Here is a 23,976-nt window from a genome sequence, read left to right on the forward strand (position 1 = left end):
AATGACTCAAGAAACCCCGATTCACTTTGGTGAGTGACTCATTCAAACTCGATTCAGTAAAAAAGAATCAAATTTACCATCACTAACTTTTGAAAAAATTGCAGGATAAGAGAACTTAAAGCGTCTCTAGGTGTCGCCTGAACATAACGTCATGACGTCATGACGTCGACCTCGAATGTGCGCCGAAGACAGGAAGTTGAATTATCAGCTGATCCTACTGGCTGTTGTTGATGCCTGAAGTTGCTGGCGTTTGGACGCCGTGTCGCTCTTATCAGGTCCTGACATTGAAGACACGTTAAAGCGCAGAAAGGGACACGGTGGGCATTTACCGGCCGACGAGCTTATGAGTGACACGGAAAGCGTTTCCGCGCGAGTACTTGGGAATTTGCGCACGAGCGACGAAGAGCTAGCGCTCGAGCTTAAAGCTTCGCTGAAACGAAAAAAGATAAACAGCAGAGACAGCCGACGGCTCGGCGTGCTGTCTTTTGTTTATGTCGTGTCAGTTTGAACCGTGATATTCATCATTTCTGTCTTGACTTTGAGAGTTTTTTACGTTATTTATATTTATACTTGATTGAAAATAAGCCAACAGGGCAGCTAGCTCGTCCGCTAATGTTAGCTCGTAGCGCGAAGAAAAACAGTCTTGTTGACAAGATTTGATGCTTTCGTAACCGCCCAACTGTGACCGATGATAAACATAACGGGCGGAAACAGCTGAGTTTGAAAGCGCTATTTTCGTGCCTCCATATTAGTTTGTTGTGTTTTAACCTGTCTGCCACTGGATCCGGTGCTCTGTTAGGAAACACGGCACCACAGAAGTTCATGTTTAGTTACTGAATCGAAGCCTGTTGGAGACATTTGTGGCTGTCGGACAAGTTTCTGATTAAACTCAGTGGATTAGTTTTTTAATCCTCATCGATTTATTTAAAAACACACAAACAAGCAGTCAGCTAGTTGACAGCTGGCCTTGTGCGTTTTAGGTTTGCTAAACGTTGCGTAATTTATGTTCAAGCTGGCAGCCAATGTTGGGCAACTTGTTAAATTCCAAGTTAAAACTTGTGCGTTTTAGGAAAGTTTGTATGTGATTTTAAGGCCCGTTTACTTTCTCTTCTTTGGTACCATTTTAATGTCAAGGACGTATGACATGAGATAAAAAAGGACACGTTTACAGTAACGCGCAGACTGAGTGGCTGTTCTGATTCTCATGAATTTGATAGCTTTGGAGAAATAATAAGAGTTATGATTTAAAGTAGCCGTCGGAAATCCTGTGGGAAAGTACTGTGTTCAGCAGCGAGAGAGAGAGAGGGTCCCTCACAGGATCCCATCGTGTCTTGAGGTGAGGTGAGCTGCCCCCCACTACTTGCCAATGCTGGATCTGGAAGTGGTGCCTGAGAGATCACTAGGAAATGAGCAATGGGAATTCTCCTTAGGTGAGCATTAAAAATCTTCAGTGAATTGAAAAGATACTTTTCAACTACCTTACATATGCACTTGTTTAGACTCAATAACAAATTGTGTGTCTTGCGTTCACTGTGTGGGTGTTCAGGGATGCCATTTTCCCAGGCCATCTCTATCCTTCAGAAACACTGCCGCATCATCAAAAATGTCCAGGTGCTATACAGTGAACAGGTAAGACGCACAAATATCTGTTGTTTAAATATAAACTTGTGCTTGCTCACAATCCACAAACAGTCATAATCAGGTTTCAGAAGAGTTCTGGGCACCAATTCGAGTTGTTCAGGCGTTCCCGTGCAGTGGAAGTAAATCCAATTGGTTTCTAATTATTTTTCACTGAAATTACTGTAGAGCACTGTAACACAGATAAAGCCATATTTATGTTTATCAGTTGATGATAAACAAAAGCTTAACAATCTGTTTGTTGAATAAAATGTTGAAACTTTGTTGTCAGTAGGTCGTTTGTTCACCATAGAGTGCTGAAAAGTTCACATTTCTATCTGCTATTGCAGTGGTTCTTAACCTTGTTGGAGGTACCAAACCCCACCAGTTTCATATGCACATTCTCTGAACCCCTCTTTAGTGAAAAATTTTGTTTTAAATATAGATGTGTTTTTTACTGGTGCACAAAATGAGCCATGCATGTCATGGCGGAGGCTCTGCCGAACCCCTGAGACCGACTCACCGAACCCCTAGGGTTTGATCGAACCCAGGTTAAGAACCACTGTGCTATTGTCTTTGTCACGATAGTACGAGAAGCTTGTTTCTCCCATTTATTTAAAAAAAAAAAAAAAAACAACACCCCCAAGCTCTTAATCACGACAAATTGTAATCTGTTGCAAAATGTATATATTCATTCTGCAACAGATTACAATTTGTGGTGACTAAGTAGTTGCTCAGAGCTTGGGGATGTTGCACACTCATATCAACTTTCGATTGCAAAGCACAGGTTCCCTGATGGGGGCATCCTTTCTGCAAACATTTACAGTTGGACTGACTGCAGTCACTCTCAGAGACTGTTGGAACAAATAATTGCTGTCTAATTTATAAATGCAGACAGATTGCTCACGTTGCCATCCGTCTTTGTCAGTGAGCACAAACTGACTTGACAGATTGACTCAACTGGCTCCCAGCTTGTTGTATTCTGGTGATATTCCTGTAGAACGGGAAGGTTGCTGAGTGGAAGTGCAATAACAAATTAAAATTAAAAGAAAAATGGGTGAGATAACTTTATTTTTACCTATTAAACCTTGTCGATATCTGTTTTAACTATGAGGACATGCTGTGCAGGTGAAAAAATGTGATAAACCACAATGACAATAATATTGTATCGTGGGATGTCTGATAATTCCCACCTCTGTTATCTTATGTATTGTTAATGTTGTTTTGTTTTCACTCATCTGCACAAATCTTCTAATAATCAGCCAGTATTAACTTTTTAAAATTTGTCAAAAATAAATCGAGGTGGTTGTTTCTCAGGTTTGCGTGACAGCATCTGCTCCTGCCCCTTAATGGTAATTTATCGGTTTTAACTCCCTGCCTCTGTAGACACCTCTCAGCCATGACCTCATACTGAACTTGACTCAGGATGGGATTAAACTGCTGTTTGATGCCACAAATCAGAGACTCAAGGTAAGAATTTAAGATAATTAGCAGCGCTCCAACAGTCTCCTCAAACACTCTTGGCATTCGTGCGCTGATGTTTCTGACTTTCTGTGTGACAGGTGATTGAAGTGTATGACCTGAGCAAAGTCAAGTTGAAATACTGGTAAGTAAAAACTTAAATCTATTAAATAGCAGCTGATGTAGCTGCTTTGAGAGTCATGTTAGCTTCTCAGTAGGGCTGCCACGATTACGTCGACTAGTCACGATTACGTCGACTATCAAAATCGTCGACGACTGATTTAATAGTCGACGCGTCGTTTGAAGCTTTGTAAGATCACAAAAGACGCAGGAATAAGTAGTAGGATTTAAGAGTGTAATAACGGACTGAAACAGAAGATGGCAGCACTGCATGTACAAGGATGCCAGCTGCCGTTAAACCCCGAAGAAGAAGAAGAAGCTGTCCCAGAATTCATAGCGCAGCCCAGCACAGTTTCCAACAATGGCGGCAGCTAGTTAGTTTTAATATTACTCTTATTATTCTTTCTGGGTCACAAAATAAACGTTTAACATATTTTCAGGCGAGAATGTAGCTGTGTAAACCTCAAATATCTGCTCAGTTTATCAAGACACCACATATTTTCAAAAGCGCTCCGACGTTTTCGGAGAAGTCTGTTAGCCACTAGCTCGATAGCTAGCCGGGGGCTAGGCTAACTAGTGAGAACACCGGACTCCTGGCAAATCGTTTTCAAACCCACCGCCGTCTTTCGCTACTCAGGTTAAACATGATATATAAGTCACTTAGATAACTTAAAAATGTTATTGTCTGGCTTTTTTAGTATTTTATTTGTTCCTGAGTAAATCGTTTTGGCTGAGATTAAAGTTATAGTTTTTACACAGCTGAATAAATGTCAAGCAGACAGCTGATTATCAGAAGTGTGAGATGCTCAAGAATTTACTCCGGTGTCCTGTTATATTTTAGATGGCAAGGAGTTTATTAAACTTCACCGAAACAATCTGCAAATTTTATTAAAATTTAACAAACTATCATCTTGTCTTTATTTTTAGTTAGCACATACCTTAAACACTTAAAGCTGTAAGCTAATGATAGTTATATAAGAGCAGATGCTGCTGCTGCAGCAAGCTGTAGTTTTATGTCCAATGGATGATGATCTGATTAGTCGACTAATCGCAAAAATAATCGGTGACTAGTGACTATCAAAATAATCGTTTGTGGCAGCCCTACTTCTCAGCGACATTTAATGGCATAAATCCTGAATTGTTCTGCATATACGGCACGCCTGGTTCTCTTTATATTAACACAAACACCACTTTCAACTTTAAGTCACAGGTAGGCTTACAGCTTGAGTCTGCCTGCATTAATGTGTTTCTTATTCAACGTTATCTGTTGACGAGCATAATCCATTTCCCATCTTTGCCATTAACTCTTGAAATAATGCAGCACAGGCGCTTTGTTAATAGGTTTAATACTGACACCGTGTATGTATGGATTGTGTTTCAGTGGAGTCCATTTCAACTCTCAGACCATTGCCCCCACGATAGAGCAAATAGACCAGTCATTTGGCGCTACACACCCTGGAGGTACTTTCTAAAGGACCAGCACACTTGGAATGTTTTCACTTACAACTAATTTGGGGTTTTGGTTGTTACCCGGTATAAAATGCTCTCCTCTTCATGTGTCTCTCCCTAGTTTACAATGCTGCAGAGCAGTTGTTCCATCTCAACTTTCGGGGACTGTCCTTCTCTTTTCAACTGGACTCATGGAATGAAGCTCCAAAATATGAGGTGAGAGCGTTTTAGTCCATTTGCCTGTGAGCCAATTAAAGAAGAGCTGAGTGCTCGCTATTTCCAGTCCCAGGAGAGCCAGGCCAGCCTTGGGATTTGAGTGGTTTCCAGTCATGTAAACACTCAAAGGTCAAGCTGTATTTTTGCCTTGTCACAAATTTACATGAAACCAAATCAGTGTGTGTCTTAGATTCTGACAGTGTTTGTGTCTTTCAGTGGATTTTGTCATGAAGTTTGTGGCACGCAATGACAAAATTCATGTATTTTATAAATTAACCCGTGGTAGTCTTAGTGTATAAGACTTTATTCTTCTTACTGCAGATTAATGACTTTTTAAATGGGTAGTGGGTACGAGATGTGGCTGTTTTTAATTAAAATCAAATGTCATCCCACGGGAAGGACTCCTGCAGTGATAGCTGCATAAGAATAAGTCAGAAGTGCTGAGTCACAGTGAGTCTCGATTTGATGTTTGACCTTTCAGATTACGCCGAAGATCCAAGACGAATGAAAGTACAAAGAACAGTGAAAACACTGGTGCTTTCTTTTTTAGAAAGCAGTGTTTAGTCGGTGCTTCATGAGACATTTCACTCCCTTTATCACATGTTGTCACTCCTCTGTACTGTCACAGCTGTTCTTTAGTCTTCTGAATGTGTTTATTCATGTGGATGCAGAGACCTTTAGTATCTACCAGTCCTGTACTACTTCCAGCTGTTTTGCCTTGGCAGCCTAACTTTGCCATGGGTTTGGCCTCCCTGCAGATTCCACATGGGGCAATGGTCAAGAGGATGCACATCTACACTGGCAACAACCTGCAGGAAACAAGGTACGTAATAATGCAATGCTGCCAGAGGAAACGGTTACTTTTAGTCCTTACTTCACATTTTGATATGAGTTTGTTTCAACTGTTTTAAATGTTGGAAAACAATCACAGAGACAGCAAGAACACAAAGGTACAGAAAAAATAGCTAAACTTGTTTCTCTGTTCTCAGAGCTCCTGCAATGCCGTTGGCTTGTTTCCTCGGTAACATTTATGCAGAGTGTGTGGATGTCCTGAGGGATCGGGCGGGCCCTCTGGGACTCAGGCTCCACCTTCTCACTGCAGGTAACACACAGCTCAGTACCCGAAGTGTGTGTGTGTATCTTGAAGGTGATTATTTGTAAGTTTGACACCTTTGTTTTCCCCATAATGTTAACTCTTTCACGCACAGTGGTCACTACAGTGGACAGCTATTCACCATCAACATCAGTGCTGATGGTGTACCTGCACATAAACCATAGCTGCCACCCACTGGTCGTTTAAGGTTGCTATAGATGTATGACTTGTTTCATGCATGAATTATGACGACCTCAATCTGGATTTTTTTCTTATTCATCTTTTCTTGCATAAAGATGAATAAAAATACTTTAAAAAGTCCTGATTGAGGTTGTCATAATTCATGCATGACAGGGTTAATATGGGACTACATAAATGAGCACATATACACAGTAATACCAATTTTTACTGTTGTTATTAACAGTGGTGTGAACTTGAGCTTCTTTTCTTTTTAATGTCAAAAATCACTTTTAACCCTTTAAAGCCGGTCAGAGCAGCACGCTCTGTTTTTCCTAACTATTTTTAAATCCCGGTAGCTCTGCAACCACGTGAGCTAGCGCAATAATTTTTTTTGCATATGAAACCGGAGGAGTTGTACTTACATCTTATGCCATCAGCTTGTCCTCGGTCACAGTTTCCTTCCACATATAGTTTTGCAAAAACTGCATAAAAAGCACTTGCAGCAACAAAAACATAATATTCCAGAAACACGCTTTGCCAATCCGATCAGCTGTTCATAACACTTCCTACATTGGATTAGACGTCAGCGCGAACTATCGCATGTCCGCCATGACCTGGCCGGAACCGGAAGTGACGTCATTTTCGCGGAAATGTAGTTTTTTACCGTCCAGGCCTCAATGAGCCTATACTGGTGTTTTTAAAAGTTATGTTTGACTTTATGACTTTCGGTGTCGTTTCTGGGATGCTTAGGACTCATATTGCACTGCTGGAAATAGTTTATTTTGATGCATATGCTGCTTTTTTGCAAATTAGCATCATAATATTTATTTTCGTTTTTCCTGCAGTGTATAAAAATTGGTGTATTTCAAAAATAAAACTATGAAGACACTCAAAATAAATTTCCTGTGGTGGGAAACTATTTTGTGAAACTTTTTTGTATTTACAGTTTTGAGGGATAAGCCTCTTAAATTTCTCTAACTAGAAATATATGTTAAAAAAACAAAAACGATTTTCAATTTTTTTGTAGTTTATTGCACTTTTTTGCAATTTATGTAATTACTATGCACTTAATTCATACATATTATTAAAATCTAGGCTGTAATGGTTGTATTGATGTATAGCAACTTGAAATGCTCCCAAAAATGGCTCCACAGCATGTAAAAATATAAAGTAAGCTCTGGCGGACTTGGTTCTATGGTAGGTCTTAAAGGGTTAATGTCACATCACATTTCATTCAGCACATGAATGAAATTCTTATGTGCAAGCTTCACAAGCAACAGAGGTGTGCACAATACAATAACATAAGAACAAAGCAAAATATAAGAATGAGAATCTGTGAATTATAACAAAGATATGGCTCCATCAACACTGTGCAAAACGAGGGATTTAGGAAAATGATCAACACCCTAGACAAACGCTACACAGTGCCGTCCCGCAACTATTTTTCTATTGTTGCTCTACCTGCTCTGTACACGCAGCGTCGAGCAACGGTGGAGACGCAATTTCAAGCAGTGCAACATTTTGTGGCAACGACAAAACGTGAGACATTTGTTGTTTTTATGTTTATTTATTGTTTTTATGTTCAGTCTCAACTGTTACGAAGTTGATGTGCAGTTAATAAGTGCAATAAATATTTATACTGGAAAAGAAAATCGTGAGAGAATCGTGATCTCAATTCTAAGCCAAAAAATCGTGCAGCCCTAATACATACATACATATATATGTATATATAAAATATACAGAGGTCAGCAGTAGCAGTGACGGGGAGCTTTACTGACTTGTTGTCTAAACTGCAGGTTGTGGTGTCGGTGTGATGACTGATAGTAAAGTCAAGTCTCTAGAGAGGAGCATCTACTTTGGAGATTCCTGTCAGGATGTGCTCGGTGCTCTGGGCTCCCCACATAAAGTTTTCTACAAATCTGAGGACAAGGTAGCAATTCAGTTTAACTCCATCTTTACTTCTTGTATTATTGCTTTATGTTAAGTCTGTAAAGTGGTGTTTAACCTGTTGGATGTTATCCATTTATCAAACCTGCTCTCTTGTCATATTTTCACCATCTTAAGAAGTTGTATTAAAAATTATTTGTATTACTTTAATTAAAGACAAAAAGTCACCCTATATTTTCCCAAATTGTTTTTGTGTTTCAGATGAAGATCCACTCTCCGTCGCCACATAAGCAGGTCCCATCTAAATGTAACGACTACTTCTTCAACTACTTTACCCTGGGAGTGGTACGTAAGCGAAGCCGTGCTCGTGTGTGTAAATCTTGGTGTCTGTGCCGAGTTATTTTTAAGAGCTTTGTCTGCCTCTGAGCTGTGTTTGAGTTTTCCTTTTAATGGGGACTCAGTGTTGTCTGAAAGTACCGTCTGCGTCATTCAGAACCATTGGACGTCATACTGGAGCGCCCATATCAGCAGCACCTCCCCCTCCTTTCATATTATATTTGTGTAAGTCAGAGCCACGCCCAAAAGAAAAGTCCAGCTGCAGCCATTGGTCAAGTCTAGCAGTGTACAGTTATAATGGTCGTAGTGTAGGTACCCCATCTCCTCCTTATTGGGTGGGTCTTACTGAAACCTTGGATGAACATTATTAGTCTGTTTCTCAGAAAGATTTGTAATGAATCCCATTTTTACCATCACCTGCAAATGTGATGTTACATTCACCCTTTACGTTTGTTTCACGTGTCACGTTCGACACACATCACCAGTGTGTAGCTTAAAGGTCACCAAAATTTGTATCTGCGATGATTTTAATGATAATACGTAATGAAGAACCTGAAAGACAGCACGAGCCTGGCTAGTATATTCAGTGACCGTGGTGTGCTAAAAGTCAACGCATCGTGACCCCCCGTTAGGATAAGTCCCTGCAGCCGGGCGGCGTGGACGCCCAGAACCTGCGAACGAGGCAACGCCGATGAGTTTCACTATTGTTGACCTTGACCACTCCTACCTGCTCGCTGTGAATTAATGGGACATTTACCTGCACTGCAGCTTGTTTCTACAATGGATGAGATACAGGCTAAAAGCGTGACAGGCGGTCAGTCTAACACAGCTTTAACTCAGTCATGATTCATGTCTTTGGACTGTGAGAAAACTCCTGGTCCAAAGACATGAAGGTTGAAGTTTGTGCAATAATAAAAACTGCAACCATCTTGTTGTGATGCAAACCACATGCACCTGCATAAATCACTGCATGCAGAGGTGTAGTTCTACCTTAATTGATTTGCTCACATCTACTGTTTGCAGTAGATAGGAGTCGACTGCAAACACTGAAGTAACCTCAATGACTGTATTTTCGTATTTTTCAGGATATTCTGTTTGACTCGACAACTCACCTGGTTAAGAAGTTTGTTCTCCACACCAACTACCCTGGACATTACAACTTTAATATGTAATTATCCTTCTTATAATATAAACCAAATGTTTATTATATTTTTACACTTGTTTTTGTTGTTGCACTTATTATAATCTCTCTGTCGTCACAGATATCATCGATGTGACTTTAAGATTCCACTTGTCATCAAAAAAGGTAAAAGTTATTCAGTCGACAGCAATGCCTCCATATTCATGCTTTGTTCTAATGTCTGTTCATTTATGTCGGCGCTTTAGAGGGAGCAGACTCTGAGGACTGCATCTTAACTACATACAGCAAGGTCAGTTCTGGAACTGTTCGATTTAGCCACAGGGTGGCGCTGTGGTCGGCAGTAGAAATCTAACAGGACTTGTAGTTTTCGGTTCGATGTTCTGACTCTGCACCTTTAGCAGATTACAAGGTTGTGACTTTGCATCGCTGACATAGGCTTTGGTGACTGATCATAAGATGCTTTGTGTTGCACCACAGATCCAATAACAAATCAACAGTCCTGTGATATCTTAGTCCTTTCTGCCCCTGGAAATGACGTTATTTTTGTTTAACATTGTGATCTCGAAGCTGTTGCAGTCACAGTTTGTTTCTTTCCACCTTTATACAGTCAGGTGTGACATAAACTGTTGTAACTTTATTGCAGTTTATTGTTTGATAACAGCATTTTGGTTATTTTGTAAGTGATTTAAGTGTTAGTCACATGTTTAGTGAGAGCTGTTAATTATAGATTTAATTTTCTGCTAAAGGGGAGCATTTAACAGGTATTTTCATTAGAAAACTGCGTTTCCCAGAATTCTTTGTGGTAGACGAAAGTTACTCTGGGTTTTTAGCTAGCAAAGAAAGTTTTCGGGAAGCCATTATATGTTGCTCCGAATGCCGAGAAGTTTTGTTGTACATTTCCCTTTTTGAAGCCTTATATAAAGACTATCGTTTCTACAACTGATGTCCGATCCATTTTTTTGCTTAGTGGAGTCGCCACAACATAAACAGCTGTCAGCAGTCGAGAAACAGACGACTCCTGGAAATGTTTGTTATAATTGTCTGTTAACCTTTTGACTCTTCCTCAGTGGGATCAAATCCAAGAACTGCTCGGCCATCCAATGGAAAAACCTGTAGTGCTGCACAGGTAACATATAGTCTACATATATGCATTTAATATAGACACCACAGCTGTTTCAGACACCACCCACATATGTGACATCAAGTCTTGTGACCTTGTTTGCGTTTACAGGTCTTCATCGGCCAATAACACAAATCCTTTCGGCTCTACGTTCTGCTTCGGACTGCAGAGGATGATCTTTGAGGTCAGCACGTTTTATGATTCAGCTGGGATTACAACATAAATCATAAAACATAAAATTTTTACATTTATTAAGTTATTTATATTTTACTATATCTTAGTACTTTTTAAAAAATAAATAATTTTAGTATTTGTTCTAGTTATTTCTACTGTTTTATCTACTGTTTAGTCATATTCTGCATATACCGAGACCCAAAAAAATGATGGTGGAACTATATGGCAGCATTATCTGAACCACCTGACTACATGGATTGTTCCATTTAGAGAACATAAAATATGACGTGTGTTACGTAAAATGCTGCACAAGACCGACACGTTCAGCAGTATTATTATAGCAAAGCAGCTGAACCAGTTTAAAGCTGACAGGAATGTGAATTACTCTCTCTGAAAGGACATTTGTAGAGATTTGCTCGCAAAAGTATTAGAAATGCTTGGTGATCACGAAACAGCTCAACCCCTAATCTTTGAAATATGTGTCCTCACTGTCTTGTGTTCCTCCTCCCCAGGTGATGCAGAATAACCACATAGCATCGGTAACCCTCTACGGTGCTCCACGCACGACCAGTCACGCCCGACCCGAGTCCAGCAGCAGTTCCCACTAAACAAGTAACCGCAACCACATCCCGTTTTGGCCTGTCGTGAATCCAGTACTTCTACTGACTGACTTTCTAATCCAGAGCCAGATTCTTAACCAAGCAGACCTAACCGAACAAAGTTACTCTTACCCAGCTCAGATGCTAACAGAGAAACAACTACAATCAATCAACCAACTCTTCCTGTTGGATACTAAGACTCATTCTTCCAATCCGGCACACCCATCTAGCACAGCTAGACCAACTCGGTCTATCCCGGGACATCCAGTCACAGTCTCTGCTGGAGCATGGAGCGTTTTATCTTGGTTAGTCTAACGGTCCCAGTGGTGCTGCGTTGTGGTAGAGCTCGACTGTTTCCTTTCCATCCTTAAAATGCTTTCACCCCGGACCACAGGGGGAAAAAGCTGCAGACTCTAAGCTGGCGCCAGTTTATTTATCAGCAGCCTCCGTACCGCTGTGGCGGTGGGACAGTCGGCGTTTGAATTCATCTGCTGCAAATATCAAGTTGTTTAACATCAGCTGGAAGCTGCTGTGGCCAGAGTCTGGAAACAAAGTGTGTCACGTCAAACAACCACAACCAGCAAACCAGTACCGCCAGTCTTCCTGCCTCAGCTTCAGAACGACAACAAAACCAAACCAGTTCAGTCCAACCGACAGCCATCAGAGCCAAAATGCAGTGAAAGCTGCAGAGGACTTGAACCAAACCCACGAGAATCCCAATGTTGTCACACAAGACAGGAAGCGCTCGCTCTCAGGGTTCGGACGGAGACGTCCTCCTGAACATAACCCGCTTGATGCCCCGCCCAGTTGAACCAGATGTGACCAGAAAGAAAATCCTCCCTGTTGTCGTCTTATTCTCCCTTCAACTTTACTCAGCGGCGCCCGCCAACACACACAGACACAGACACACACACAGGCAAACAAAGCACACTCGACAGCACGGCTGCTGTTGCGTCTCCCTGCACGGACACGGCGACAGAAATGAGCATCTGCATGTGGCGTGAGGCTAATTTTTAAAAATGACATTTCAATTTGTGTTACTTTAAGCTCGCACAAACACACACACACCTTTCATTACTAAACTCATGTATTCCTGATACATGAACGCTGGTTTTATCCGTTTTATCGTGAAGCAGACTGACACGAGAATCTTTGCATGGACTCGTGTGCAGCGAGAGGAGACTTACTACAAGCACAAACTGACAGCCCCTTTTCTCCGATCGGTTGCATCTTCTTGCATGTTGTGTAGAGTCACCACAGTTTCTTCATTTTACCGCGGCCGCCCTTTTCACTCGTTCGCCTCGAGACCATTTCCATCGTGTACTGTTTTAAATCCGTTCGTACATTTGCACTAATACTCACCTTTTTACTTGACTGTTTGATTGATCTTCAGATATGGATATTTTTGTTTCGTACATTGGATGAGCGGGTGTGTGTGTGTGTGTGTGTGTGTGTGTGTCCTGTATACATATGGAAAGAAAGAAGAGGCCCTTACGTGGTGCTCAGTGTTCGCAGTGCCGTCCTCTTTGTCGCTCCATCTTCTGCTCCTCCTTCACGTCACTGACACATGGCACAGTCTGCATTTGTTTCTTGTTGAATTGCCAAACTGCGATAGCCAAAGAGGTTTCAGGATGTTGTTATTTGATGTGCTGACATTATCACTGTCTGAACATTTCATACAGAGAGAGTCGGGCGTCGGCCGTCTCTGTTCTTTTGGATCTTTTTGTGTCTGACTTGCACATGTTCGTCGTTGCTGTAGTAAAACCTCAGCTCCGGGTTTCTCTGACGGCTGACAGTAATTATACGACACAAAGAGCCGACTCTGAAAGCGCTCAGTCCGTCTGTCGTGTGGATTCGGTTCCACAGATTCACAGCAGTGTGTGCTGAGAAGTGTCGGAGTGGTCACTGTTGTCACTGAGCTGTCATTCAAAGAAACGCCACCATTTCTCTGGGTTTAGTTCATTTGAACCCATTTTGGAAACGGGGAAAGAAAACCAGTCATTCCTCCATCGTGTGACGTGCAGTTTTGCATCGAACTCCCATTTTATAAATTTACATTATTTTTAATAAACCGTGTATTAATTTTAATACACATTTTCTTGTATTGTTCTTCAGTACAAACAATTTAATTTTCTCTCTGTTGCTGAGTTTGTGATCAGTGACTCAGTCGGTTAGCATCCCTGTCTGTTAGCCTGTGACCAGCATTATCCAACAACCTGGGCTAACTCAACTTTAATAAGCAAAAACAAACAAAAAGACCAATACTGCGACGTTTTCATTAGAAGGAAACTAATTAATTTTACTTGTCTATGTTCCTAATTCCTTATAATTCCTAAGCATTTGCTATTTTTATGTATTCAGGCCTTTATGCGTAATGTTGTTGTATGAATGCTGTATATAAATGCGTGCGCTTATTCTGGTGTCTTCTTATTTACAGTGTTAGTGGCACCTCAACATTTCTGCATTGATTTTTGTTAGAGTTAAGCTCAGGTGGAGTCATCTGCTCACATTATTGTTTTTAGACCACTCAGTATTCATATGTTTGCATGTGCAATGCTAACACTGCGAGTATGCTAACATGTCAGCAGTTAGTAAAGCCCTGCTAAACTGCTTGTTCACAGTTGGCCTGGAAGAGAGCTCTCTCTTTAATCCAGTGGACAAAAATGGATTTTTAGTCTGGCTTTGGTGTGCTGCGAGATTTAACATCTGCATCCTGAAAGTTGATTCTGTTCATCTGGACGTTTTCAGTGGGAGAAACGTTTCGTGACGTCTTCAGTCTCAGCTGACTACAGGTTTCCAACCTTATAAACATCTGCACAGAAACTAGCACCACCGAATGAACGATGGGCTGGGAGGTCAGCTTATGATCATTAATATGCAAACTGTTATGATCATTGATCAAAGCCCATGAGTACCATTCACAGAGTTGGGGACTGGCTGCAATCACAGCATTGTGAGATGGTTACAGATCTACATCTACTTGTTTACAAAGAAAAATATCCGTTTTCCAAGCTTTCCTGCAGCCAGATGAGCATGGCGTTCCATTACTCGTTTTCCAAAACTGGGACACCACAAGCTACAGTAATATTTTAACATTTAAATCCAAAAAACACCAATTTTCTTATTGGACTCCCAGGGTCAGATATTTAAGAGCGACGGCTGTCCGCTTTGTCTCTGATGAAATTGGAAAGACTGTTCCCTACTCTCCTCCCATTTGTCCACAGCTTCAGTCAAATAGGGGAAAGGCGTAACTCTAGTGAATGCTATATAACATTTACTTGCTTTTGTGTAAGCAAATATAAATGTAAACTGTTGGATTTCGTGCCTCATCTCCCACAGAGCCTGTCTTTGACTTCTTTCTCTATCGACCCTGTAAAAAGGAATCTCCTTGTATATAAAATTGAATGCATTTGAGCTGCAGCGTTGTACAGTATGTATGTGAGCTCCAGCAACAAGGTAACATGGTATTACGGCTGACTCGTTTTACATTTACCTGCACAGTTTGGCAGGTTGGGTTTCCCCAAAATGAGGAATGTTGTTAGTTCTGAACTAGTTATTTTTGTTTGAGTTTCTTGTACTGGATCCATTTCTGTTGGGGGTGTGGAGGGTGGGGTCTCATGTGTGCTCATAACCACCCGAAACACCCAGATCAGTGTTAACATGGTGTGGAATACATGAGTGTAGCAAATGCAGGACTAGAAAATCAGTTCTCGACGAGAGAAACTGAAAAAACCTGTAGATACAAATCAACATCTGAAGCAAAACGTCGCCTCCCTCCAAGCTCTGCTGTAACTGTTTGTCTTTGTCCTGTTTGTCTTGTTTTAAACAGTAATGTGAGAATCTGAGACCCGCATTACATCAGTCAGCCACAGAATTGCCTAAGTTTGTCTCGTTGAGCCGAATGTGACCCCTCACGGCATGAAGCACCTCTGAGGGTGTCCCGTTGTTCCCCCAGAGAAAGGGGAATTGGCCTGTGGCCCCAGTTTTGGTAAACCCAGCCCAGTGTCGTGCACGGTCATTGCTGTGATGAAGCATTGTCACTCAGAGATGGCGAGGGGAGCTGCAGGGTGCTGGGTAGGTGATCTCACCCTAACTCAGGTGGACATATCACATCCTTGTTTTTCCAAAGTTTTTAGGGCAGAAAAACAAGAGAAACTTTGATCTGTGTGGCTTTTAATTTACACCTTTTTTTTCTTGCTTTTTACAAATGTTTATTTTACTGAACGGGCAGATGTGTGATTATCAAACTGAGATTGTTGTGATTTATAATTGTCATCTTCAGTGTAATGATAATCTCATGTTAATGCTTTGTATCGTCTGTCCTTGGTATCATTTGTTCTGTTGCCCCCCCCCCCCCCCCCCCTTTACTCCCTGCAGAATATGTGTGTGTGTGTGTGTGTGTGTGTGTGTGTGTACATTAAGCCCATTTCTGGAAATGGAGCTGGTATACTTAATTAAACTTGTAAAATTCATGGCAATGTGGCATTTTATATTTTGAATACTATAACTTTGTGTATGAAGGTAGATTAACAAAGCATGTCCACAGGAAAAAAGGCAATAACGTAGCGAGTTACCGAGGACTGAAAGCTTCGCTCTGGCACTTTGATGCTGTTTCGCGATGATGATGAGATGTGCCGTCTCCTAAGACTCCAACGCACCATTTGGACTTGAATGAAAGTGAATGTTCACTGCTGACTGACATCAAAGTTCATTTTCTGTTTGTGCAACCAGGATATGAAAAAAATAATAAAAAAATATGGATGTCAAAAATAGCAAGAGGTTTTTTACTTTTTTTCTCCCCAAGTTTAAACTCAAAGATGGATTAAAATAAGAGTTTTGTCCTCTTCATTGCACATGACACATCATTCAAAAGTTTGTGTGTCCCACAGAAAACCAGTTGGCCAGTGGAAGTCCTAATTAGGGATGCACCGATACTGGTATCGGGTATCGGGGCGGATACTGTAAAATGTGTGTGTACTCATACTCGTAAAAGTTAACCGATACCATGAACCGATACTAACTTATTTCATTAATCAGAGGGTGGCTTGTCATTTCTGTTGTAGTTTTTTAGATTGGCCACTAGGAGGCCAATTATTATTTTATTTATTATTTATTTTATATTTTTTTTATATTTTATTATTTATTTAATAATTATTTTGTTTGTTTACAATATGGACACTCTGCAATAATTTAAAAGTTTATTTTATTCTCAAACCTAATTTGTATTTATTTTATTCCAAACAGAAGTGTTTATTTATTATTCTGAAAGCTCGAGACAGTGCCAGTAGTTGATGATATTTTGTTAAATTACAATGTGGAGACTCTGCAATAATTTAACAGAAGTGCTTATTTTTCACTTGAAATTTTTTTGTGGTCATTTTTATTAAGATTTTATTTTTTATCGGCAGGGAATATAATAAAACCTGTCTTCCAATTAATTGTATTTCTGTGTGTGTGGTAGAAGTATGGTACTACTCTGTATTGGCAAGTACTCAGATCCAAGTATCGGTATCGTTGCATCCCTAGTCCTAATTTAAATTCCTGTCTTCTTTTATCCGTCTGTATAGATGGATAGAGATATTAGAAAATGCTAAATTCATCACTCATCCTCGGTATGCCATTTATAAATACAGATATATTTTTGTAACTATGTTTGATTGTTACTAGTAGTGATGTGGTAGCAGTGATATCTGTACCTGCTGTAACAGATGGATAAACATATCTGTTTATAAAAGACGTACTACAGAGGAGTCATGAGATGATGAATTAAACACTCACTAATGCTTAATGGTGTACCATTATGAGTGCTGCTGATGACTGAAATAAAACCTTTAAAGAAGGTTGAAAATAATGAAAATAATTCCAGAAGTCTTGGTATTTCCAAGAGAGCGGGATTTATCGCTGTGATGGCACGATGATTCGCACACCAGGTGTGGAACTTGAACTCAGCCTGTATTCATGCATTTTCACCCGTATCGGATCTCCCTGCAAACCTCTTCAGGTGAGCTGTCTAACTGTCCTTTATCCTTTTCTTTAATGTCAGGTGTGTTTCCAGAACCACTAAAAACTGCTGTAATCAAACCTATACTGAAAAAGGACAATCTTGACAAGATACAAATGAAGAACTACAGGCCGATCTCAAATCTCCCATTTTTAAGTAAGATCATTGATAAAGCAGTTTCTCAACAGCTCAATTACTTCTTAAAACAGAATAACTGCTATGATGCCTTCCAGTCAGGTTTTAAACAGAACCACAGCACTGAAACCGCTCTGACCAAAGTGTTCAATGACATATGTCTGAATACAGACAGTGGAACAATGTCAGTCTTAGTTTTACTGGATCTCAGTGCAGCATTTGATAGTCGACCACAACATATTACTCAAACGGAGAACTGGGCAGGTCTCTCAGGAACTGTACTAAACTGGTTCAAAACATACTTAGAAAACAGGAAATACTTTGTATCAACAGGTAACTTCACATCTGAGCAGACGAGTATCACATGTGGAGTTCCCCAAGGTTCCATCTTGGGACCCCTTCTGTTTAACATTTACATGCTCCCACTGGCACAGATTATAAAGAACAACAAAATAAACTATCACAGCTGTGCAGACGACACACAAATATATATCACAATGTCACCAGGAGACCGAGGCCCTGTACAGGCTCTTGGTAAATGCACTGAGGAAATTAATGACTGGTTGTGCCACAATTTTCTCCAGCTAAACAAAAACAAACTGAGGTAATAGTCTTTGGCGCCAAAGAAAAACGATTACAGGTCACCAGAGAACTTCAATCTATACACCTAAAAACCACAAACCAGGAGAGAAATGTGGGTGTAGTGATGGACGCAGACCTAAACTTACAAAAACACATTAAGACAATAACAAAATCAGCTTACTATCACCTCAAGAATATTTCAAGGATCAAAGATCTGATGTCTCAACATGACCTGGAAAAACTAGTCCATGCATTCATCTTTAGTAGGCTTGATTACTGTAACAGCATCTTTACAGGTCTACCTAAAAAACCAGTCAGACAACTGCAGCTCATTCAGAGCTCTGCTGCTCGAGTCCTCACTAAGACCAAACAAGTGGACCACATCAGTCCAGCTCTGAGGTCTTTACACTGGCTGCCTGTCCGTCAGAGGATAGACTTTAAAGCTCTGAATGGTTTAGGACCAAAGTACATCAGTGACCTCCTGACCCAGTATGAACCTTCCAGATCCCTCAGGTCATCTGGATCCGGTCTTTTATCAGTTCCCAGAGTCAGAACCAGACACGGAGAAGCTGCATTCAGCTTTTATGCTCCTTATATCTGGAACAAACTCCCAGAAAGCCTCAGATCAGCTGAAACACTCAGTTTATTTAAATCCAGGTTGAAGACTCACCTGTTCTCAGCTGCATTTGAATAAAGCACCAAATCCACACTTTTAAGCTTAAATATCAAAACTTACATTTTAACTACAGATTTTATCCACTGTTTTTTGTTTTGCTTTTTTTTTAAAAATCAATTTTAAATCCTGCTTTTTATTTGTTTTTGTTTTCAATGTCTCTGTAAAGCACTTTGAATCACCTTGTTGTTGAATTGTGCTATAAATAAACCTGCCTTGCATTCAGGTTGACCTATCAGAGAGACAGATCAGCCGATGTTATATTTACATATTGTTCTGTGATTATCTGTGTTGTGTGTTTATCAATCGCTGTAAGTATCTGATGAAGCTGGTTGAACATTTGGTTTTGTTTCTTATCTCGACCCATTGAAATGTCAAACATGTAATGACAGGCTTACAATATGCCTCGAAAACAAAACCCACTTTGCTGAAGTCTGCCACACTAAACACTGAACCTCAGTGCTGTCCCGTCCATGTTTGCTTCGTCTGTCTTCATGACGACCATATCAGCCATAATTTTCTAGACTAATCTTACACAACATGGCAAAAACAGGCAAATTCTACTAAAGTCCAGAGAACACGAGATTGTTTATTTCGTTTTAACGGACATAAATGTGATCTGTATACATGTGTGAACTTTGGCAGATTAGGAAACGGGATACGCCCAAACTTCGGCAGAGGTGTAGTTAGTGTGCATGTTTCAGTGAGCCTTGGTCCCATTTGGTTTGCATCATGCAGATGGTTTCTATTTAGACGTGATTTGCTGCTCCTCCGGGGACAGATAATGCGACCTTCCATTGGCGCCTCTGGGCAGCGTTACAAAGAAGAGAGGGGCATCTCTAAAAATCCCTGCTGCCTTCCCACTACACAGTCATTTCCAGTCTTGTCCACAGTCTGAATGTTAACGTGACAGCTTCGAGCAAATGGGGTTAAACCAGCTAACCGCACTTTCTTTGGTTGTTCTCGTGGAACTGTGTGGACATAAACACTGTAAACAACACATTAAGGTTTAAAAGTCCCAACTGTTCACAGCCACAGTGTGAAAAGACAAATGGGGCTCTGATGTCAAGCTAAAATCCCCTCGGGGCTTTCTTTCTCAAAAGTCTGGAACACATTTGGCCTTCGTCGCTTCATTTCCCCCACGACTGCCAGCCAGCTCGTATAAAGTCTCACATGACTCAGCTGTGCTTTTGAACGCCTCACAAGCCTTTCCAGTCTCGTGCTATGACCATTTTGTAGGGTCACTAATGTGAGACGAACACTCGTTTCTCATCGTAGTCCGTCTCCACCATCGAGCCCAGCCCCGCCCTCCATTTAAAAGGCCGGGGCGTCCGGCTGGTCCTGTTGTGGCAGCTCAGTTTGGGGTCGTGCAGGAGGTTCCACATGAGCCAGATTTGGGGGACGCTGAGGCTGTGAACAACCATGAGTTCTCTGTAAAAACAAGGGTCGAACGTCTGAAGGTGAGGAGCTGCTGACGGGCGGGGAATTCCAAAGGTCCGGAAGCCCTGATGTCGCGATGGTTTGATGCCGATCAGCTGGAGGCACATTCCCAGAAAGACATCGTCGATGGGGAACAATTCCACCTGGAAAAAAAGTCATTCGAAATCATCATTTTTGATAGATGTGTGAAAATGCTCACTTTCTAATTTGAAGTACCTGTCGACAGGCAGAGCTCAGTCTCTGAGCCGTGTGTCCCGACATAACGAACCCTCCTCCGCCAGCATAATCGGGGTACAGACCCCCTCCGTACAAAAACTCTGGCACATAGTATTTGGAAGTGCGCCGGCGAATGGGTTTAGCACGGATAATGATATCACCGATAAACAGATCCTCGTTTGGCTGTTGACCTCGTAGCATTTCCAGTATGTTTTCCACATTAACATACACATCGGCATCACCTTTGAAGATGAACCTGGATAAGACGAGATAAATGTGAGCTGAGCACCGGAAAAAAACTTACGTCGGCTCGATTAATCGACACTGACTTGACACGAGGACAGCTGCTGTTGACCCAGTTCAGAAAGTGCGTTTCTTTTAGCGTCAGGTTGAAAAAGGTGTCTTCGAAATCCCACAGCAGGACGTCCTTATATGTTTGACTCTCGTAGGACAGGAGCTGATCCCACAGAGGCAGAGCGGTTCGATTCTTGGGAACACCCAAGAGGAAAACTGTGCGGATGGACACGTCATTTTCAAAATGTCCCTCCTTACCCCACGTCCGGCGTACTACCTAAGAAAAAATGAAGCACAAAGGTCGTTTAACTCGACTAAGAGAGTAAAGGTTTTCCTAACACGCTGCTCAGACACTTTATAGACCAGGAGCGGTAATACTCTTCATTAGGAATCATGTTTATGTCGGTGTATTGAGTTACGTCCCACATTCAGTCACTCAGTTTTGTTCCTTAATCCACTCCTGCCTTAAAGATGCTCTTGATCCGTATCGACTGGTGCTGGAAAACCAGATTACATAAGTAGTGACGCCGTGGAGTGGAAAAGGAACTAAATTGGTTATTACAGCCTCACGTTTATGACATACGTTCTTGCAGAATATTTTACCTGACGTTTATCAAAATCTGCTGCTATGGATTTCACTGCAATGAGCATATAAGGGGCATTGTTAGACCCTCCTCCTTGTTCCTCTGCTCCTCTGATGTGACATTTTTCTGGCTGGTCTATGAGCAGCTTGAAGTTTCTGTTGTCCTTTTCTCTCAGATAAGCCTCAAAGTCAAACTGTGGCATCGTGGGCAGGGGATTGGCCGCAGTCTTGGTCGGCACGGCGTTCTTCCTGCGTGGCTTGGATTTGCCCTTAGACTTGGATTTGTGTTGGGGAGCTTTCGACCTGGACTGGGATTTACATGGAGGTGGCTGGACCCCTGAAGCCCTGGACGGGAACGCCTAATTAGGGGAAAATGTGTAAAGAAATCTTAACAGCCATATAATACTCACACAGTCCTGCATTATGTGTGTTTGTGACTCTGTATTTCATACTAATCTTGTAAATGAGGACTAAGCTAAGAAATGAATATCATGGTGCAACAACTTCAGGCCTTTGTGTCACAATCTGATCCACTCCTCCACTTTTATTTAAATCTCAGTTTCTATTGAATATCTCTAAAAACTGAGATTTTTTGTATATATCGCTGGCAATATAGACCCTTAAAACAGCGGTCTCCAACCTTTTTTGCGCCACGGACCGGTTTATGCCCGACAATATTTTCACGGACCGGCCTTTAAGGTGTCGCGGATAAATACAACAAAATAAAACTAGTACCGGTACCGAAAAAAAGAAGATTTATTCATAACACACGTGAAAAGACCCAGGAAAACCGAGTAAACGATAACAAAATAACGCTGAAAACCGTTGAAATAATGTTGAAATAACGTTGAAAACTATACATTTCACACCTGAGCCTCAACTCTCGCGGCCCGGTACCAAACGACTCACGGACCGGTACCGGTCCGAGCCCCGGGGGTTGGGGACCGCTGCCTTAAACAATATATCTGTTTTAATAAAGCCATTAGGCTCGCTGCTATAATACCAACACCTTCATATCAGCATGTGTAACCTATATCGGGTCATACCCCTTGAAAGTCCTGGCCCACTTTAGCTCCAGTGGCTCCCAGCAGGGTCCGACTGGGGCTGGTGGAGCCGTGGATGTGCAGTTTCCACACAGGTCTGTCACATCCAGAGGAGAGCACAACCTGGAAACACGAGTGTTGGTTGAAAACTGAGTTGGATTTTTCTTTTAATTCAAAAAGCAACAGTGAAACAAGGCAAACAGCAAAAAGAGCAACTTCCATCCTTACGTGTCGGGCGTACAGCAGGAAACAGAACAGCAGCAGCAGCAGAACTGTGCACATCACGTCTCCCTTCACATGGAGGAGCCTCCTCGTCATCAACATCCTTCTCAGCATCGTTTGAAGACGCTGGCTGTAGTTAAGTATTAAGCAGGAATGCATTGGTTAGTCCTGCAGCAGCCTGACTGGTACTTGGAGCTGGAAGACTCGATTTGGTTTTGCTGACTAGTCTGTGAAACTTGTGACGTGAGAACATGCTGGAGCAAAAGCAACAGACAGCATCAAAGAAAAAACAAAGACTCATTTATCGACCCCATTATTCTTCCCTTTGGGTTAAACTGTCCCAGATATTTGTTTCAGCTCTGACCCGCGGTCATCTGATGCAATCGCTTCTTCCACTGTGGAAGAAATCAGTTCAGCAGATTTCAAACAAATCAGCTGCAGTCTAGATGCCACGGCCAGTCCTCTCATTTCACCCACTTTCTTACTGTATCACCGATAAACATCCACGCAACAATATCACTCGTGCTTTTTATGAGCTGACTGTTTTTCCCTCTCACACCAAATTCTTCAGTGGGTTCAGGAGTGGGAGTGTCTGGGTCTTATGTAAGGCAACACGAAGGTACCGAGAACTATTTTCTAAGAACGCTGTGTCCCTGAAGCAGACATAACGGCATGAACTAGAACAAGAACAGAAGATTATATTACAAATATAGAAACACGCATCTGCTTATTTCTTTCATATTTAAATATATCGAGTGTTTTCTTGTTAAAGCGATTCATTCAGACTTACCGAGGAGGCAGACAGAGGGTCAAACTAAAAACATCTGCGCTCCAGCGTGGGCTCCAGCGTGGGCTCCTTCTGCTCTAACAAAGTAAACCGACTTCCAGAGTTTGTAGAAAACCGCGAGGGGAAGTAAAATAGCGCACATCTGTCCGTGCGCTGTTTTCATGAGTGCGAAAGATGCTCAAAGACGAGATGAAAACGCTGGAGGTGTTTCTCTGACCTGCAGGACGGCGCTCCTCATGCTGCGTTAAGGTGCTGTAGGAAATAACACGTGTTCGTTGTGTACCGTGGCAAACGCTAGCATGTCTGACTTTTGGAGCGCTAATGGTTAAAGTGTGAGTTACTGACTCGATGTGGGCGTGGCTGATACTTTTCAAACGCAGTTAAAGTAGACGATCAACGCGAACAGCCTTTGGGAGGAGATAGAAATATGTCAATAAACCGGGCAAAAGCAAAGGGCATGTGCAAAGACATCAGGCTAGTGATGCAAGTTTTTTGTTTTTTGTTTTTTTGCCTAATAAACTCTGTAAAAATGTCGATATGCCCAGGACAGCGTGGGCAGTGTCATAGGGCTCTGGTCGGCAGTAGGGAGGAGTTAACCACTGATTCA

General features: G+C 41.6%; 2 protein-coding genes across 5 annotated transcripts; one reads left to right on the forward strand and one right to left on the reverse strand.

The window, feature by feature from the left end:
- Window positions 1-171: 171 nt before the first annotated feature.
- On the forward strand, window positions 172-15,468 carry phaf1 (phagosome assembly factor 1). Of its 3 annotated transcripts, none has more exons than XM_085169100.1 (16): window positions 172-1,430; window positions 1,547-1,629; window positions 3,004-3,087; window positions 3,180-3,223; window positions 4,580-4,659; window positions 4,769-4,863; window positions 5,535-5,686; window positions 5,853-5,965; window positions 7,933-8,066; window positions 8,285-8,368; window positions 9,445-9,527; window positions 9,622-9,665; window positions 9,746-9,789; window positions 10,568-10,626; window positions 10,732-10,804; window positions 11,307-15,468. In XM_085169100.1, exons 1-16 carry the CDS (start codon window positions 1,367-1,369, stop codon window positions 11,400-11,402), a joined length of 1,332 nt encoding a protein of 443 aa, XP_085025226.1. In that variant the 5' UTR covers window positions 172-1,366; the 3' UTR covers window positions 11,403-15,468. The 3 variants fall into 3 exon arrangements, with proteins under 3 accessions (XP_085025226.1, XP_085025227.1, XP_085025228.1); XM_085169101.1 differs by having other exon boundaries at window positions 5,589-5,686; XM_085169102.1 differs by having other exon boundaries at window positions 173-1,430; window positions 5,622-5,686.
- Window positions 15,469-15,743: 275 nt separating this feature from the next.
- b3gnt9 (UDP-GlcNAc:betaGal beta-1,3-N-acetylglucosaminyltransferase 9) lies at window positions 15,744-23,747 on the reverse strand. Of its 2 annotated transcripts, XM_085169099.1 has the most exons (7): window positions 23,373-23,745; window positions 22,589-22,712; window positions 22,364-22,483; window positions 21,338-21,676; window positions 20,770-21,011; window positions 20,441-20,696; window positions 15,744-20,367 (listed from the first exon to the last, which is right to left on the reverse strand). In XM_085169099.1, exons 2-7 carry the CDS (start codon window positions 22,694-22,696, stop codon window positions 20,029-20,031), a joined length of 1,404 nt encoding a protein of 467 aa, XP_085025225.1. In that variant the 5' UTR covers window positions 22,697-22,712; window positions 23,373-23,745; the 3' UTR covers window positions 15,744-20,028. The 2 variants fall into 2 exon arrangements, with proteins under 2 accessions (XP_085025225.1, XP_085025224.1); XM_085169098.1 differs by having other exon boundaries at window positions 22,589-23,747.
- Between the last annotated feature and the right edge of the window lie 229 nt (window positions 23,748-23,976).

Source organism: Neolamprologus multifasciatus, chromosome 7 (genome assembly GCF_963576455.1).
Source record: "Neolamprologus multifasciatus chromosome 7, fNeoMul1.2, whole genome shotgun sequence".
Taxonomy (NCBI): domain Eukaryota; kingdom Metazoa; phylum Chordata; class Actinopteri; order Cichliformes; family Cichlidae; genus Neolamprologus; species Neolamprologus multifasciatus.

What these genes read in the sequence shown, in the direction of transcription:
- b3gnt9 (XM_085169098.1), bottom strand. Translation starts at nt 22,741, where the DNA reads ATGCATTCCTGCTTAATACTTAACTACAGCCAGCGTCTTCAAACGATG. An exon ending in TGGGCCAGGACTTTCAAGGG is followed by an intron (nt 21,677 to 22,363) that starts GTATGACCCGAT and finishes TCCCCTAATTAG; the next exon opens with GCGTTCCCGTCCAGGGCTTC. An exon ending in TGAGCTCTGCCTGTCGACAG is followed by an intron (nt 20,368 to 20,440) that starts GTACTTCAAATT and finishes CTTTTTTTCCAG; the next exon opens with GTGGAATTGTTCCCCATCGA.
- phaf1 (XM_085169100.1), top strand. Translation starts at nt 1,367, where the DNA reads ATGCTGGATCTGGAAGTGGTGCCTGAGAGATCACTAGGAAATGAGCAA. An exon ending in AGGTGCTATACAGTGAACAG is followed by an intron (nt 1,630 to 3,003) that starts GTAAGACGCACA and finishes CTGCCTCTGTAG; the next exon opens with ACACCTCTCAGCCATGACCT. An exon ending in AAACCTGTAGTGCTGCACAG is followed by an intron (nt 10,627 to 10,731) that starts GTAACATATAGT and finishes TTGCGTTTACAG; the next exon opens with GTCTTCATCGGCCAATAACA.